General features: G+C 40.6%; 1 protein-coding gene across 1 annotated transcript in view; it reads left to right on the top strand.

Moving 5' to 3' along the window:
• Positions 1–15,517, top strand: part of LOC121544221 (pecanex-like protein 1) — a 121,873-nt gene that overhangs the window by 45,878 nt on the left and 60,478 nt on the right. Inside the window, exons 8-9 of the mRNA XM_045209034.1 lie at positions 6,483–6,676; positions 14,330–14,423. Of these exons, the coding sequence (XP_045064969.1) occupies positions 6,483–6,676; positions 14,330–14,423 (288 nt within the window). The remainder of the gene's footprint in view (positions 1–6,482; positions 6,677–14,329; positions 14,424–15,517) is intronic.

The raw sequence follows: 15,517 nt of genomic DNA, 5'->3' as shown, positions 1-15,517 counted from the left end.
TCCCGTCCTGTCCACTGGAAGGCAGGCAGGGGGATGTCCTGTCCACTGGAAGGCAGGCAGGGGGATTGGGTCCCGTCCTGTCCACTGGAAGGCAGGGAAAGGGATTAGGTCCTGTCCATTGATTCTCGCATGGCCTCATACCACATTAAGGGTTTCTCTCTACCTTCTCCTGCATGACATTTATTGTCCTTTGACCTGTTTTTCTTTCTGTTTGTTTCTCTTTGGAGGTTTTCAATCTGTTTCTACTTTAAAAATCAAAATGGGCCAATGTACTCTTCAATTGTTACTCCCTGACGAAGGCCATGCTGCCGAAACGTGTCAGAGTTGTAAACCTTTGGTTTTACTGAACATTACCAAGATAAAGGCATTTAAAACTAATTATATGAAGAGTGCCTTGGTCCCAAAAAATTTTTAATGACTATTTAGCCCCGTTCACAAAGAGCACCTTTTACCTACAAAGTTCTACGGTTGTATCCCAGCAGCACTTCCCTTCTTTTATCTTTTTTTCCTCCTTTTAATTCCCAAATCAAATCTTTCCATTTCCTCCTGTGTTATTTACTGAGTGAGTAAACTAGCTATGCCAATAGTCCAGTCATCCATGTAGGGTTGTATAATTCTGGTAACTTTCCCAACATTCCCAGGCTTTCCAGAAACCCTGGTTGGAGGAGTGAGGATTTTCTGCTTATTCCCTTCTGATTCCAGGAATCTTCTAACCAGGACTTCTGGAAAACCTGGGAGTTTGGGTAGGACTGGGCGATTTGGCCTAAAAATCATATCTCTATTATTTTCAAACTTATGGGCGATTGACAATAGATAGTGCCTTCGGAAAGTATCCAGAAAGTATATTTTTTCCCCCTCAGCAATCAATCTACACACAATACCCCATCATGACAAAGCAAATAGAAATGTTTGCAACGTATAAAAAACAAAAAACTGATACCGTATTTACTTAAGTATTCAGACCCTTTGCTATGAGAGTCAAAATTGGGCTTGGGTGCATCCTGTTTCCATTGATCATCCTTGAGATGTTTCTACAACTTGATTAGAGTCCATCTGTGGTAAATTAAATGGATTGGACATGATTTGGAAAGGCACACACCTGTCTATATAATGTCCCACAGTTGACAGTGCATGTCAGAGCAAAAACCAAGCCATGAGGTTGAAGGAATTTTCTGCAGTATTGAAGGTCCTCAAGAACACAGTGGCTTCCATCATTCTTAGATGGAAGAAGTTTGGAACCACCAACTCTTCCTGTGGGGATGCTTTTTCAGCGGCAGGGACTGGGAGACTAGTCAGGCTCGAGGCAAAGATGAACGGAGCAAAGTACAGAGATCCTTGATGAAAACCTGCTCCAGATCGCTCAGGACCTCATACTGGGTGAAGATTCACCTTCCAACAGGACAACGACCCAAAGCACGCAGCCAAGACAACGCAAGAGTGGCTTCGGGAAAAGTCTCTGAATGTCCTTGAGTGGCCCAGCCAGAGACCGGAACCCGATCGAACATCTCTGGAGAGTCCTGAAAATAGCTGTGCAGCGATGCTCCCCATCCAACCTGACAGAGCTTGAGAGGATCTGCAGAGAAGAATGGGAGAAACTCCCCAAATACAGGTGTGCCAAACTTGTAGCGTCATACCCAAGAAGACTCGAGGCTGTAATCGCTGCCAAAGGTGCTTCAACAAAGTACTGAGTAAAGGGTCTGAATACTTATGTAAATGTAATATTTCAGTTTTTATTTGTAATACATTTGCGAACATTTCTAAAAATCTGTTTTTGCTTTGTCATTATGGGGTATTGTGTGTAGATTGATTAGGGGGAAAAAAAGAATTTAATCAATTTTAGAACAAGGTTGTTACAAAATGTGAAAAAAGTCAAGGGGTCTGAATAATTTCAGAATCGTTATAAAAAATACATTCTCTAAATGAGCTTTATTGTACAATTAAAGGTAAAATACACTGCATTCCAAACAGTCAGCAATAATCTAATGAATTCAGGGTTTGTGAGATTATACCTAGGCTGAATACAAGCCTTCCACAACCATAAGACACACTGATCATTTCATTGTATTATCAAAATAGTTTAACCTGCTTTTTTGCAATAATCACTGATCGGGCTTTCAAGTTTGTATATGAAAATGCCCTTTTTGTCACATTTGAACCAGAACCACGCACATTCACTAATAACCATGCATAATGCACATTCACTAATAATGACTCCCTTCTTGTAGCAGGCTTAATAGAACATTTGCTAACACAGGTCTCCTAAACAATCTCTCAAGCACAAAAGCCCCCGTGCTAGTGAGTAGCCAGCTAATATTTATATTTCATGTTTATCCAACTTGGATCTGTTTTGCTAGCTAACAAGGTAGAACAGTTGAATTGTTACGAACACACACTTCTGTCCGCCTTCAACTGTTTGAAAAGCTCGTTAGCCTGTCCACTTTTGTTCAGATGTTGAAATCAAGTGGTCTACCTTATTTCTCAGAATGAGAACGAGTTGCCAATTCCTTTATATAATTGTGTTTTATGCGTATTATGCATTTTATAAAATACATAATAAATATCTAGTATAACTGTTTGGCTAAAATGCTGACAAACTGAGCATTCATTTTCCAGAGTCGATGTTCATTGATACTCCCATTTTTAGTAGTGTCTGCTCTGCGCACAATTCGAGGAGTTGAGAAATTTAAAAGGGTATCATTAGAAAGGTTTAACTTCTCTAGTACAGTAAAATAATGTCTCCGTGTGTTTCGGTGTCCATATGACCGATTTTTCTGTTGGACCAAGCCTCAAATGCAAAATAGCGAGTTGAAACCTCTTGTCAGAGAGAGTGATCTCTCATCTTTGTTGTGTGTGGCAGCAGGAGGGGCTTGGTGTGTGTGAAATGGGATGCACACAGAGCGAAGGAGACGAGACCAAAAAAAACATGAGAACAAGCAGACACAAACGCTCATAAAAACAAACAATAAAAAAAAAAAACTAGATTCTTGCGATACAGGCATTTGGAATATCGCGCATATCACCCAGCCCTAATTTTTGGAAAGTTACCGGAAATTTGCAAACACCCTACATCCACCTGAAGAGGATTCGGCCCTCCCTGTATTCAGTTGATTCTCATGCAAGGTCACATTCCTAAATGCTGCTTAGCCACTGAAATGTTAGACGAGAAACCAGCCTGTGGTCAATAAGATGCAAAATGCTAAACAGCCTCGAATGAAATTGTATTTATTCAAATCAAATTGTATTTGTCATATGCTTTGTAAACCACAGGTGTAGACTATCAGTCTGTTTTGAGAAGTAAGCGTTTCACTATCTAACACTCTCTCTGCCAGCCGTTCTTTAAGAAACCATCATTATCTAACACTCTCTCTGCCAGCCGTTCTTTAAGAAACCATCATTATCTAACACACTCTCTGCCAGCCGTCCTTAAAGAAACCATCATTATCTAACACTCTCTCTGCCAGCCGTCCGTAAAGAAACCATCATTATCTAACACTCTCTCTGCCAGCCGTCCTTAAAGAAACCATCATTATCTAACACTCTCTGCCAGTCGTTCTTTAAGAAACCATCATTATCTAACACTCTCTCTGCCAGCCGTTCTTTAAGAAAGCATCATTATCTAACACTCTCTCTGCCAGCCGTCCTTAAAGAAACCATCATTATCTAACACTCTCTCTGCCAGCCGTCTTTAAAGTAACCATCATTATCTAACACTCTCTCTGCCAGCCGTCCTTAAAGAAACCATCATTATCTAACACTCTCTCTGCCAGCCGTCCTTAAAGAAACCATCATTATATAACACTCTCTCTGCCAGCCGTCCTTAAAGAAACCATCATTATCTAACACTCTCTCTGCCAGCCGTCCTTAAAGAAACCATCATTATCTAACACTCTCTCTGCCAGCCGTCCGTAAAGAAACCATCATTATATAACACTCTCTGCCAGCCGTCCGTAAAGAAACCATCATTATCTAACACTCTCTCTGCCAGCCGTCCTTAAAGAAACCATCATTATCTAACACTCTCTCTGCCAGCCGTCCTTAAAGAAACCATCATTATCTAACACTCTCTCTGCCAGCCGTCCTTAAAGAAACCATCATTATCTAACACTCTCTCTGCCAGCCGTCCTTAAAGAAACCATCATTATCTAACACTCTCTCTGCCAGCCGTCCTTAAAGAAACCATCATTATCTAACACTCTCTCTGCCAGCCATCCTTAAAGAAACCATCATTATATAACACTCTCTCTGCCAGCCGTCCTTAAAGAAACCATCATTATATAACACTCTCTCTGCCAGCCGTCCTTAAAGAAACCATCATTATCTAACACTCTCTCTGCCAGCCGTCCTTAAAGAAACCATCATTATCTAACACTCTCTCTGCCAGCCGTCCGTAAAGAAACCATCATTATATAACACTCTCTCTGCCAGCCGTCCGTAAAGAAACCATCATTATATAACACTCTCTCTGCCAGCCGTCCTTAAAGAAACCATCATTATCTAACACTCTCTCTGCCAGCCGTCCTTAAAGAAACCATCATTATCTAACACTCTCTCTGCCAGCCGTCCTTAAAGAAACCATCATTATCTAACACTCTCTCTGCCAGCCGTCCCTAAAGAAACCATCATTATATAACACTCTCTCTGCCAGCCGTCCTAAAAGAAACCATCATTATATAACACTCTCTCTGCCAGCCGTCCTTAAAGAAACCATCATTATCTAACACTCTCTCTGCCAGCCGTCTTAAAGAAACCATCATTATATAACACTCTCTCTGCCAGCCGTCCTTAAAGAAACCATCATTATCTAACACTCTCTCTGCCAGCCGTCCTTAAAGAAACCATCATTATCTAACACTCTCTCTGCCAGCGTCCGTAAAGAAACCATCATTATATAACACTCTCTCTGCCAGCCGTCCTTAAAGAAACCATCATTATCTAACACTCTCTCTGCCAGCCGTCCTTAAAGAAACCATCATTATCTAACACTCTCTCTGCCAGCCGTCCCTTAAAGAAACCATCATTATCTAACACTCTCTCTGCCAGCCGTCCTTAAAGAAACCATCATTATCTAACACTCTCTCTGCCAGCCGTCCTTAAAGAAACCATCATTATCTAACACTCTCTCTGCCAGCCGTCCGTAAAGAAACCATCATTATATAACACTCTCTCTGCCAGCCGTCCTTAAAGAAACCATCATTATCTAACACTCTCTCTGCCAGCCGTCCTTAAAGAAACCATCATTATATAACACTCTCTCTGCCAGCCGTCCTTAAAGAAACCATCATTATCTAACACTCTCTCTGCCAGCCGTCCTTAAAGAAACCATCATTATATAACACTCTCTCTGCCAGCCGTCCTTAAAGAAACCATCATTATCTAACACTCTCTCTGCCAGCCGTCCTTAAAGAAACCATCATTATCTAACACTCTCTCTGCCAGCCGTCCTTAAAGAAACCATCATTATCTAACACTCTCTCTGCCAGCCGTCCTTAAAGAAACCATCATTATCTAACACTCTCTCTGCCAGCCGTCCTTAAAGAAACCATCATTATCTAACACTCTCTCTGCCAGCCGTCCTTAAAGAAACCATCATTATATAACACTCTCTCTGCCAGCCGTCCTTAAAGAAACCATCATTATCTAACACTCTCTCTGCCAGCCGTCCTTAAAGAAACCATCATTATCTAACACTCTCTCTGCCAGCCGTCCTTAAAGAAACCATCATTATATAACACTCTCTCTGCCAGCCGTCCTTAAAGAAACCATCATTATCTAACACTCTCTCTGCCAGCCGTCCTTAAAGAAACCATCATTATGTCATCGTCCCTCCATCTTACTCCTCCCCTTCTTCTTCTTCTTCTTCTTTCTTTTTCTTCTTCTTTCTTTTTCTTCCTCCTCCTCCTCCACCAGGTATAGTGTCCTCCTCCCTATAGATTTCTTCAGCCTTCTAGTGGTGTAACCTATCACTGTTCTCTGAAACCCGAGTACACTCCCTCCCCCTTTCCAGTGTACTTTCTAAGCCTTCATTTGGTTATAATTGTCCTATCAGAACATTTGTCTCTCTCTGTTTGTCTCTCTCTGTTTGTCTCTCTCTGTTTGTCTCTCTCTCTCTGTTTGTCTCTCTCTGTTTGTCTCTCTCTGTTTGTCGCTCTCTGTTTGTCTCTCTCTGTTTATCTATCTTTGTGTGCTGTGTTCACGTTTGCCCGTTTTTACCATCCCGACACATCTTGTATTTTTCTATTGCCATCTTGATTACCAACTACCACCTCCTCCTCCTCCTCCGCCACCACCACCACCTCCTCCACCACCACCACCACCTCCTCCTCCACCACCTCCTCCTCTCATCACTACTACTTCCATCCCGTCTACTGCTGTTACAATATACCAACTCTTCTGTCTCCTCCCCCTCTCCCCTGTCCCCCTCCCCTCTCCCCCTGCCCCGTCTCCCCATCTCTCCTATCCTCCTCTCCTACTTCTCCCTCCAGTTTTCAGGAGGCTCTCAGCAAGGCCTCCCAGCCTTCTACTTCACAGGTGAAAGGTCAGCCATCCAGAACTCCGTCCCAGGTGACCGTGCTGAGTGCTAGTGCCTCCTTGCTGGCCAGGAATGGAAGTGCAGACCTGGAGGGCTCTCAGGACAAGGCCTCTACCATAGGCACTACCAGCCTGCAGGATGACTTCGGTAGGGAGATGTAGCATGATGTACTACAGTACCCATAATGCACTACCAGCCTGCAGGATGACTTCGGTAGGGAGATGTAGCATGATGTACTACAGTACCCATAATGCACTACCAGCCTGCAGGATGACTTCGGTAGGGAGATAAGCATGATGTACTACAGTACCCATAATGCACTACCAGCCTGCAGGATGACTTCGGTAGGGAGATGTAGCATGATGTACTACGGTACCCATAATGCACTACCAGCCTACAGGATGACTTCGGTAGGGAGATGTAACATTATGTACTACGGTACCCATAATGCACTACCAGCCTGCAGGATGACTTCGGTAGGGAGATGTAACATGATGTACTACGGTACCCATAATGCACTACCAGCCTACAGGATGACTTCGGTAGGGAGATGTAGCATGATGTACTACAGTACCCATAATGCACTACCAGCCTGCAGGATGACTTCGGTAGGGAGATGTAGCATGATGTACTACAGTACCCATAATGCACTACCAGCCTGCAGGATGACTTCGGTAGGGAGATGTAGCATGATGTACTACGGTACCCATAATGCACTACCAGCCTACAGGATGACTTCGGTAGGGAGATGTAGCATGATGTACTACAGTACCCATAATGCACTACCAGCCTGCAGGATGACTTCGGTAGGGAGATGTAACATTATGTACTACGGTACCCATAATGCACTACCAGCCTACAGGATGACTTCGGTAGGGAGATGTAGCATGAGGTACTACAGTACCCATAATGCACTACCAGCCTGCAGGATGACTTCGGTAGGGAGATGTAGCATGATGTACTACAGTACCCATAATGCACTACCAGCTTGCAGGATGACTTCGGTAGGGAGATGTAGCATGAGGTACTACAGTACCCACAATGCACTACCAGCTTGCAGGATGACTTCGGTAGGGAGATGTAGCATGAGCTACTACAGTACCCATAATGCACTACCAGCCTACAGGATGACTTCAGTAGGCAGTTGTAGTTGCATGATGTACTAACTACAGTACCCATAATGCTCTAGGGGTAACATCCAGTTTTCAGGCAGGGATAGATTAGGGGCAATGAGAGCTATAGATTAGGATTTGTAGTTAATTTACAATGTGCAGTGCATGGCAAGAGTGAATCCCAAAATGCTCTCAGGACTTAACAAGATGTGTACAGTGTGTATGACGTGGCTAAATTGCAATGTTTTATTTGGTTTAACAAGTGTAAGTGTGTAATGTACAGTGTTTATTTTGTATACAGCAGTACTGTGTGTCTAAGATACTATTAAACTTAATCTTATCCTAAACGTGGGAACTAGCAGCCTGCAGGATGACCCTGGTAGGACAGAACAGAGGGAGCGCAGAAGTGCATGACAGTACCCATAATGCTCTGAGTAACATGTCCGGTTTTATCTGAGTAAAGATGTTGCTGAAGCAATGGTGTACCATCTCCTATAGGAAAGGATTGATAGGGATAGATTGGACTAGCATAGATTTGAAGGAAGGAGAGAGATGGACTAGCATAGATTGAAGGAAGGAGGGAGATGGACTAGCATAGGTTGAAGGAAGGAGGGAGATGGACTAGCATAGATTGAAGGAAGGAGAGAGATGGACTAGCATAGATTGAAGGAAGGAGAGAGATGGACTAGCATAGATTGAAGGAAGGAGGGAGATGGACTAGCATAGATTGAAGGAAGGAGAGAGATGGACTAGCATAGATTGAAGGAAGGAGAGAGATGGACTAGCATAGATTGAAGGAAGGAGAGAGATGGACTAGCATAGATTGAAGGAAGGAGGGAGATGGACTAGGATGTGAGGTTCGTATAAAATGTGCATTGCAAGAGTGAATCCCAACATACTGTAGTCAATATTTAATCTTTGTACCTTTTTGATTGGTACTGGATCTGAAGACGTTCCTTCAAGAGCATGTGTCAAACTTCCCAGTGAGCACGATACGTTGAAAAGATGACTTTTCAACCATAAACAGACTGTGGCATATAGTATTTGCAGTCAAGGGCTGCGTCCCAAATGTCACCCTCTTCCCTACATAGTGTACTACTTTAGACCAGGGAGGTAGCCATGTTGTTTGACCAGGGAGGTAGCCATGTTGTTTGTCTTGAATGGTGTCCAACACACTCCTGGTGATTTTACATTATTTACATGTGAGTCACTTAGCAGACGCTCTTATCCAGAGAGACTTACAGTAGTGGTCATTTAGCAGACGCTCTTATCCAGAGAGACTACAGTAGTGGTCATTTAGCAGACGCTCTTATCCAGAGTAACTTACAGTAGTGGTCATTTAGCAGACGCTCTTATCCAGAGTAACTTACAGTAGGGAGTCATTTAGCAGACGCTCTTATCCAGAGTAACTTACAGTAGTGCGTGCATACATTTTCATGCTGGTCCCCCGTGGGAATCGAACCCACAACCCTGGCGTAACAAGTGCCATGCTATACCAAGTGAGCCACACGGGACTAACTTTACCACATCTATCTTATCTACAGTAGTAAATCGATTATTTACTCCGATTATCAACAGTGTTCTCCAGCAGTGTTCTCCAACAGTGTTCTCCAACAGTGTTCTCCAGCAGTGTTCTCCAACAGTGTTCTCCAACAGTGTTCTCCAGCAGTGTTCTCCAACAGTGTTCTCCAACAGTGCGTTACTGTAACGTGCTTAGAGTATTTCCAGACATGGTGTTTGTCTTTGCTCACATTAAATGAGTTCAAAGAGACTGTTATTGATTAGATTGGCATTCATCTTATCTGCAGCATTAAATGCATTACCACTCCTGTGTGTTTATGTAATCAGGGCAACAGACTGTGTTGTTTATGTAATCAGAGTAACAGACTGTGTTGTTTATGTAATCAGAGTAACAGACTGTGTTGTTTATGTAATCAGGGTAACAGACTGTGTTGTTTATGTAATCAGAGGAACAGACTGTGTTGTTTATGTAATCAGAGCAACAGACTGTGTTGTTTATGTAATCAGAGGAACAGACTGTGTTGTTTATGTAATCAGGGGAACAGACTGTGTTGTTTATGTAATCAGAGGAACAGACTGTGTTGTTTATGTAATCAGGGGAACAGACTGTGTTGTTTATGTAATCAGAGGAACAGACTGTGTTGTTTATGTAATCAGAGGAACAGACTGTGTTGTTTATGTAATCAGAGGAACAGACTGTGTTGTTTATGTAATCAGAGTAACAGACTGTGTTGTTTATGTAATCAGAGGAACAGACTGTGTTGTTTATGTAATCAGAGGAACAGACTGTGTTGTTTATGTAATCAGAGTAACAGACTGTGTTGTTTATGTAATCAGAGGAACAGACTGTGTTGTTTATGTAATCAGAGGAACAGACTGTGTTGTTTATGTAATCAGAGTAACAGACTGTGTTGTTTATGTAATCAGAGGAACAGACTGTGTTGTTTATGTAATCAGAGGAACAGACTGTGTTGTTTATGTAATCAGAGTAACAGACTGTGTTGTTTATGTAATCAGAGGAACAGACTGTGTTGTTTATGTAATCAGAGTAACAGACTGTGTTGTTTATGTAATCAGAGTAACAGACTGTGTTGTTTATGTAATCAGAGGAACAGACTGTGTTGTTTATGTAATCAGAGCAACAGACTGTGTTGTTTATGTAATCAGAGGAACAGACTGTGTTGTTTATGTAATCAGAGGAACAGACTGTGTTGTTTATGTAATCAGGGGAACAGACTGTTGTTTATGTAATCAGATGAACAGACTGTGTTGTTTATGTAATCAGAGTAACAGACTGTGTTGTTTATGTAATCAGAGGAACAGACTGTGTTGTTTATGTAATCAGAGTAACAGACTGTGTTGTTTATGTAATCAGAGGAACAGACTGTTGTTTATGTAATCAGGGGAACAGACTGTGTTGTTTATGTAATCAGAGTAACAGACTGTGTTGTTTATGTAATCAGAGTAACAGACTGTGTTGTTTATGTAATCAGAGGAACAGACTGTGTTGTTTATGTAATCAGAGTAACAGACTGTGTTGTTTATGTAATCAGAGGAACAGACTGTGTTGTTTATGTAATCAGAGGAACAGACTGTGTTGTTTATGTAATCAGAGGAACAGACTGTGTTGTTTATGTAATCAGAGTAACAGACTGTGTTGTTTATGTAATCAGAGGAACAGACTGTGTTGTTTATGTAATCAGAGTAACAGACTGTGTTGTTTATGTAATCAGAGGAACAGACTGTTGTTTATGTAATCAGGGGAACAGACTGTGTTGTTTATGTAATCAGAGTAACAGACTGTGTTGTTTATGTAATCAGAGTAACAGACTGTGTTGTTTATGTAATCAGAGGAACAGACTGTGTTGTTTATGTAATCAGAGGAACAGACTGTGTTGTTTATGTAATCAGAGGAACAGACTGTGTTGTTTATGTAATCAGAGGAACAGACTGTGTTGTTTATGTAATCAGAGGAACAGACTGTGTTGTTTATGTAATCAGAGGAACAGACTGTGTTGTTTATGTAATCAGAGTAACAGACTGTGTTGTTTATGTAATCAGAGGAACAGACTGTGTTGTTTATGTAATCAAAGTAACAGACTGTGTTGTTTATGTAATCAGAGTAACAGACTGTGTTGTTTATGTAATCAGAGGAACAGACTGTGTTGTTTATGTAATCAGAGCAACAGACTGTGTTGTTTATGTAATCAGAGGAACAGACTGTGTTGTTTATGTAATCAGAGTAACAGACTGTGTTGTTTATGTAATCAGAGTAACAGACTGTGTTGTTTATGTAATCAGAGTAACAGACTGTGTTGTTTATGTAATCAGAGGAACAGACTGTGTTGTTTATGTAATCAGAGGAACAGACTGTGTTGTTTATGTAATCAGAGCAACAGACTGTGTTGTTTATGTAATCAGAGGAACAGACTGTGTTGTTTATGTAATCAGAGCAACAGACTGTGTTGTTTATGTAATCAGAGCAACAGACTGTGTTGTTTATGTAATCAGAGGAACAGACTGTGTTGTTTATGTAATCAGGGGAACAGACTGTGTTGTTTATGTAATCAGAGTAACAGACTGTGTTGTTTATGTAATCAGGGGAACATACTGTGTTGTTTATGTAATCAGATGAACAGACTGTTGTTTATGTAATCAGAGTAACAGACTGTGTTGTTTATGTAATCAGAGGAACAGACTGTGTTGTTTATGTAATCAGAGTAACAGACTGTGTTGTTTATGTAATCAGAGCAACAGACTGTGTTGTTTATGTAATCAGAGGAACAGACTGTGTTGTTTATGTAATCCGAGTAACAGACTGTGTTGTTTATGTAATCAGAGTAACAGACTGTGTTGTTTATGTAATCAGAGGAACAGACTGTGTTGTTTATGTAATCAGAGGAACAGACTGTGTTGTTTATGTAATCAGAGGAACAGACTGTGTTGTTTATGTAATCAGAGTAACAGACTGTGTTGTTTATGTAATCAGAGGAACAGACTGTGTTGTTTATGTAATCAGAGGAACAGACTGTGTTGTTTATGTAATCAGAGTAACAGACTGTGTTGTTTATGTAATCAGAGTAACAGACTGTGTTGTTTATGTAATCAGAGCAACAGACTGTGTTGTTTATGTAATCAGAGGAACAGACTGTGTTGTTTATGTAATCAGAGGAACACTGTTGTTTATGTAATCAGAGGAACAGACTGTGTTGTTTATGTAATCAGAGCAACAGACTGTGTTGTTTATGTAATCAGAGTAACAGACTGTGTTGTTTATGTAATCAGAGGAACACTGTTGTTTATGTAATCAGAGGAACAGACTGTGTTGTTTATGTAATCAGAGCAACAGACTGTGTTGTTTATGTAATCAGAGCAACAGACTGTGTTGTTTATGTAATCAGAGGAACAGACTGTGTTGTTTATGTAATCAGGGGAACAGACTGTGTTGTTTATGTAATCAGAGGAACAGACTGTGTTGTTTATGTAATCAGGGGAACAGACTGTTGTTTATGTAATCAGATGAACAGACTGTGTTGTTTATGTAATCAGAGTAACAGACTGTGTTGTTTATGTAATCAGAGGAACAGACTGTGTTGTTTATGTAATCAGAGTAACAGACTGTGTTGTTTATGTAATCAGAGGAACAGACTGTTGTTTATGTAATCAGGGGAACAGACTGTGTTGTTTATGTAATCAGAGTAACAGACTGTGTTGTTTATGTAATCAGAGCAACAGACTGTGTTGTTTATGTAATCAGAGTAACAGACTGTGTTGTTTATGTAATCAGAGGAACAGACTGTGTTGTTTATGTAATCAGAGTAACAGACTGTGTTGTTTATGTAATCAGGGTAACAGACTGTGTTGTTTATGTAATCAGAGTAACAGACTGTGTTGTTTATGTAATCAGAGTAACAGACTGTGTTGTTTATGTAATCAGAGGAACAGACTGTGTTGTTTATGTAATCAGGGGAACAGACTGTGTTGTTTATGTAATCAGAGTAACAGACTGTGTTGTTTATGTAATCAGAGTAACAGACTGTTGTTTATGTAATCAGGGTAACAGACTGTGTTGTTTATGTAATCAGAGCAACATACTGTGTTGTTTATGTAATCAGAGTAACAGACTGTGTTGTTTATGTAATCAGAGGAACAGACTGTGTTGTTTATGTAATCAGAGGAACAGACTGTGTTGTTTATGTAATCAGGGTAACAGACTGTGTTGTTTATTTAATCAGAGTAACAGACTGTGTTGTTTATGTAATCAGAGCAACAGACTGTGTTGTTTATGTAATCAGAGTAACAGACTGTGTTGTTTATGTAATCAGAGGAACAGACTGTGTTGTTTATGTAATCAGAGGAACAGACTGTGTTGTTTATGTAATCAGAGTAACAGACTGTGTTGTTTATGTAATCAGGGTAACAGACTGTGTTGTTTATGTAATCAGAGCAACAGACTGTGTTGTTTATGTAATCAGAGCAACAGACTGTGTTGTTTATGTAATCAGAGGAACAGACTGTGTTGTTTATGTAATCAGAGTAACAGACTGTGTTGTTTATGTAATCAGGGTAACAGACTGTGTTGTTTATTTAATCAGAGCAACAGACTGTGTTGTTTATGTAATCAGAGCAACAGACTGTGTTGTTTATGTAATCAGAGTAACAGACTGTGTTGTTTATGTAATCAGAGCAACAGACTGTGTTGTTTATGTAATCAGAGTAACAGACTGTGTTGTTTATGTAATCAGAGCAACAGACTGTGTTGTTTATGTAATCAGAGCAACAGACTGTGTTGTTTATGTAATCAGAGTAACAGACTGTGTTGTTTATGTAATCAGAGCAACAGACTGTGTTGTTTATGTAATCAGAGTAACAGACTGTGTTGTTTATGTAATCAGGGTAACAGACTGTGTTGTTTATGTAATCAGAGTAACAGACTGTGTTGTTTATGTAATCAGAGCAACAGACTGTGTTGTTTATGTAATCAGAGTAACAGACTGTGTTGTTTATGTAATCAGAGCAACAGACTGTGTTGTTTATGTAATCAGAGTAACAGACTGTGTTGTTTATGTAATCAGAGCAACAGACTGTGTTGTTTATGTAATCAGAGTAACAGACTGTGTTGTTTATGTAATCAGAGCAACAGACTGTGTTTGGTCTGTGATTCCAGGGAAGCTCACTCCCTCCCTGTATGAGGCAGGGGGATGCGATATGTCCCTGGTCAACTTTCAACCTGCAACAAGACGCGCCGCCAACAACATATGGTTAGTTCACAATCACAACAACTGACTGTGTGCCTGAAATGGCCCCCTATTCCCTATAGAGTACACATATTCTGATTAAAAGTAGTGCACTACATAGGGAATAAGGGGCTGTTTGGGACGCAGAAACTGTCCATTTAATGATCTCATTAGAAAGGGAAAAAAGAGAGCCACTGTTGCTCATTAAATATATTGATTGATTGATCTACCATCAGTATAGTCCCAGGTCAGTATAGTCCCAGGTCAGTATAATCCCATCAATATAGGACTGGGTCAGTATAGTCCCATCAGTATAGTACTGGGTCAGTATAATCCCATCAGTATAGTACTGGGTCAGTATAATCCCATCAATATAATCCCGTCAGTATAATCCCATCAGTATAATCCCATCAGTATAGTCCCATCAGTATAGTACTGGGTCAGTATAATCCCATCAATATAGGACTGGGTCAGTATAGTCCCATCAGTATAGTACTGGGTCTGTATAATCCCATCAGTATAGTACTGGGTCAGTATAATCCCATCAGTATAGTACTGGGTCAGTATAATCCCATCAGTATAGTACTGGGTCAGTATAATCCCATCAATATAATCCCGTCAGTATAATCCCATCAGTATAATCCCATCAGTATAGTCCCATCAGTATAGTACTGGGTCAGTATAATCCCATCAGTATAGTACTGGGTCAGTATAATCCCATCAGTATATACTGGGTCAGTATAGTCCCATCAGTATAGTACTGGGTCAGTATAATCCCATCAGTATAATCCCATCAGTATAGTACTGGGTCAGTATAATCCCATCAGTATAGTACTGGGACAGTATAGTACTGGGTCAGTATAATCCCATCAGTATAGTACTGGGTCTGTATAATCCCATCAGTATAGTACTGGGTCTGTATAATCCCATCAGTATAGTACTGGGTCAGTATAATCCCATCAATATAGTACTGGGTCAGTATAATCCCATCATTATAGTACTGGGTCAGTATAATCCCATCAATATAATCCCGTCAGTATAATCCCATCAGTATAATCCCATCAGTATAGTCCCATCAGTATAGTACTGGGTCAGTATAATCCCATCAGTATAGTACT

Source organism: Coregonus clupeaformis, chromosome 29 (assembly GCF_020615455.1).
Source record: "Coregonus clupeaformis isolate EN_2021a chromosome 29, ASM2061545v1, whole genome shotgun sequence".
Lineage (NCBI taxonomy): Eukaryota > Metazoa > Chordata > Actinopteri > Salmoniformes > Salmonidae > Coregonus > Coregonus clupeaformis.
Note: the sequence above shows the minus strand (reverse complement) of the source record. Positions and strands in the feature narration are given on the sequence as shown.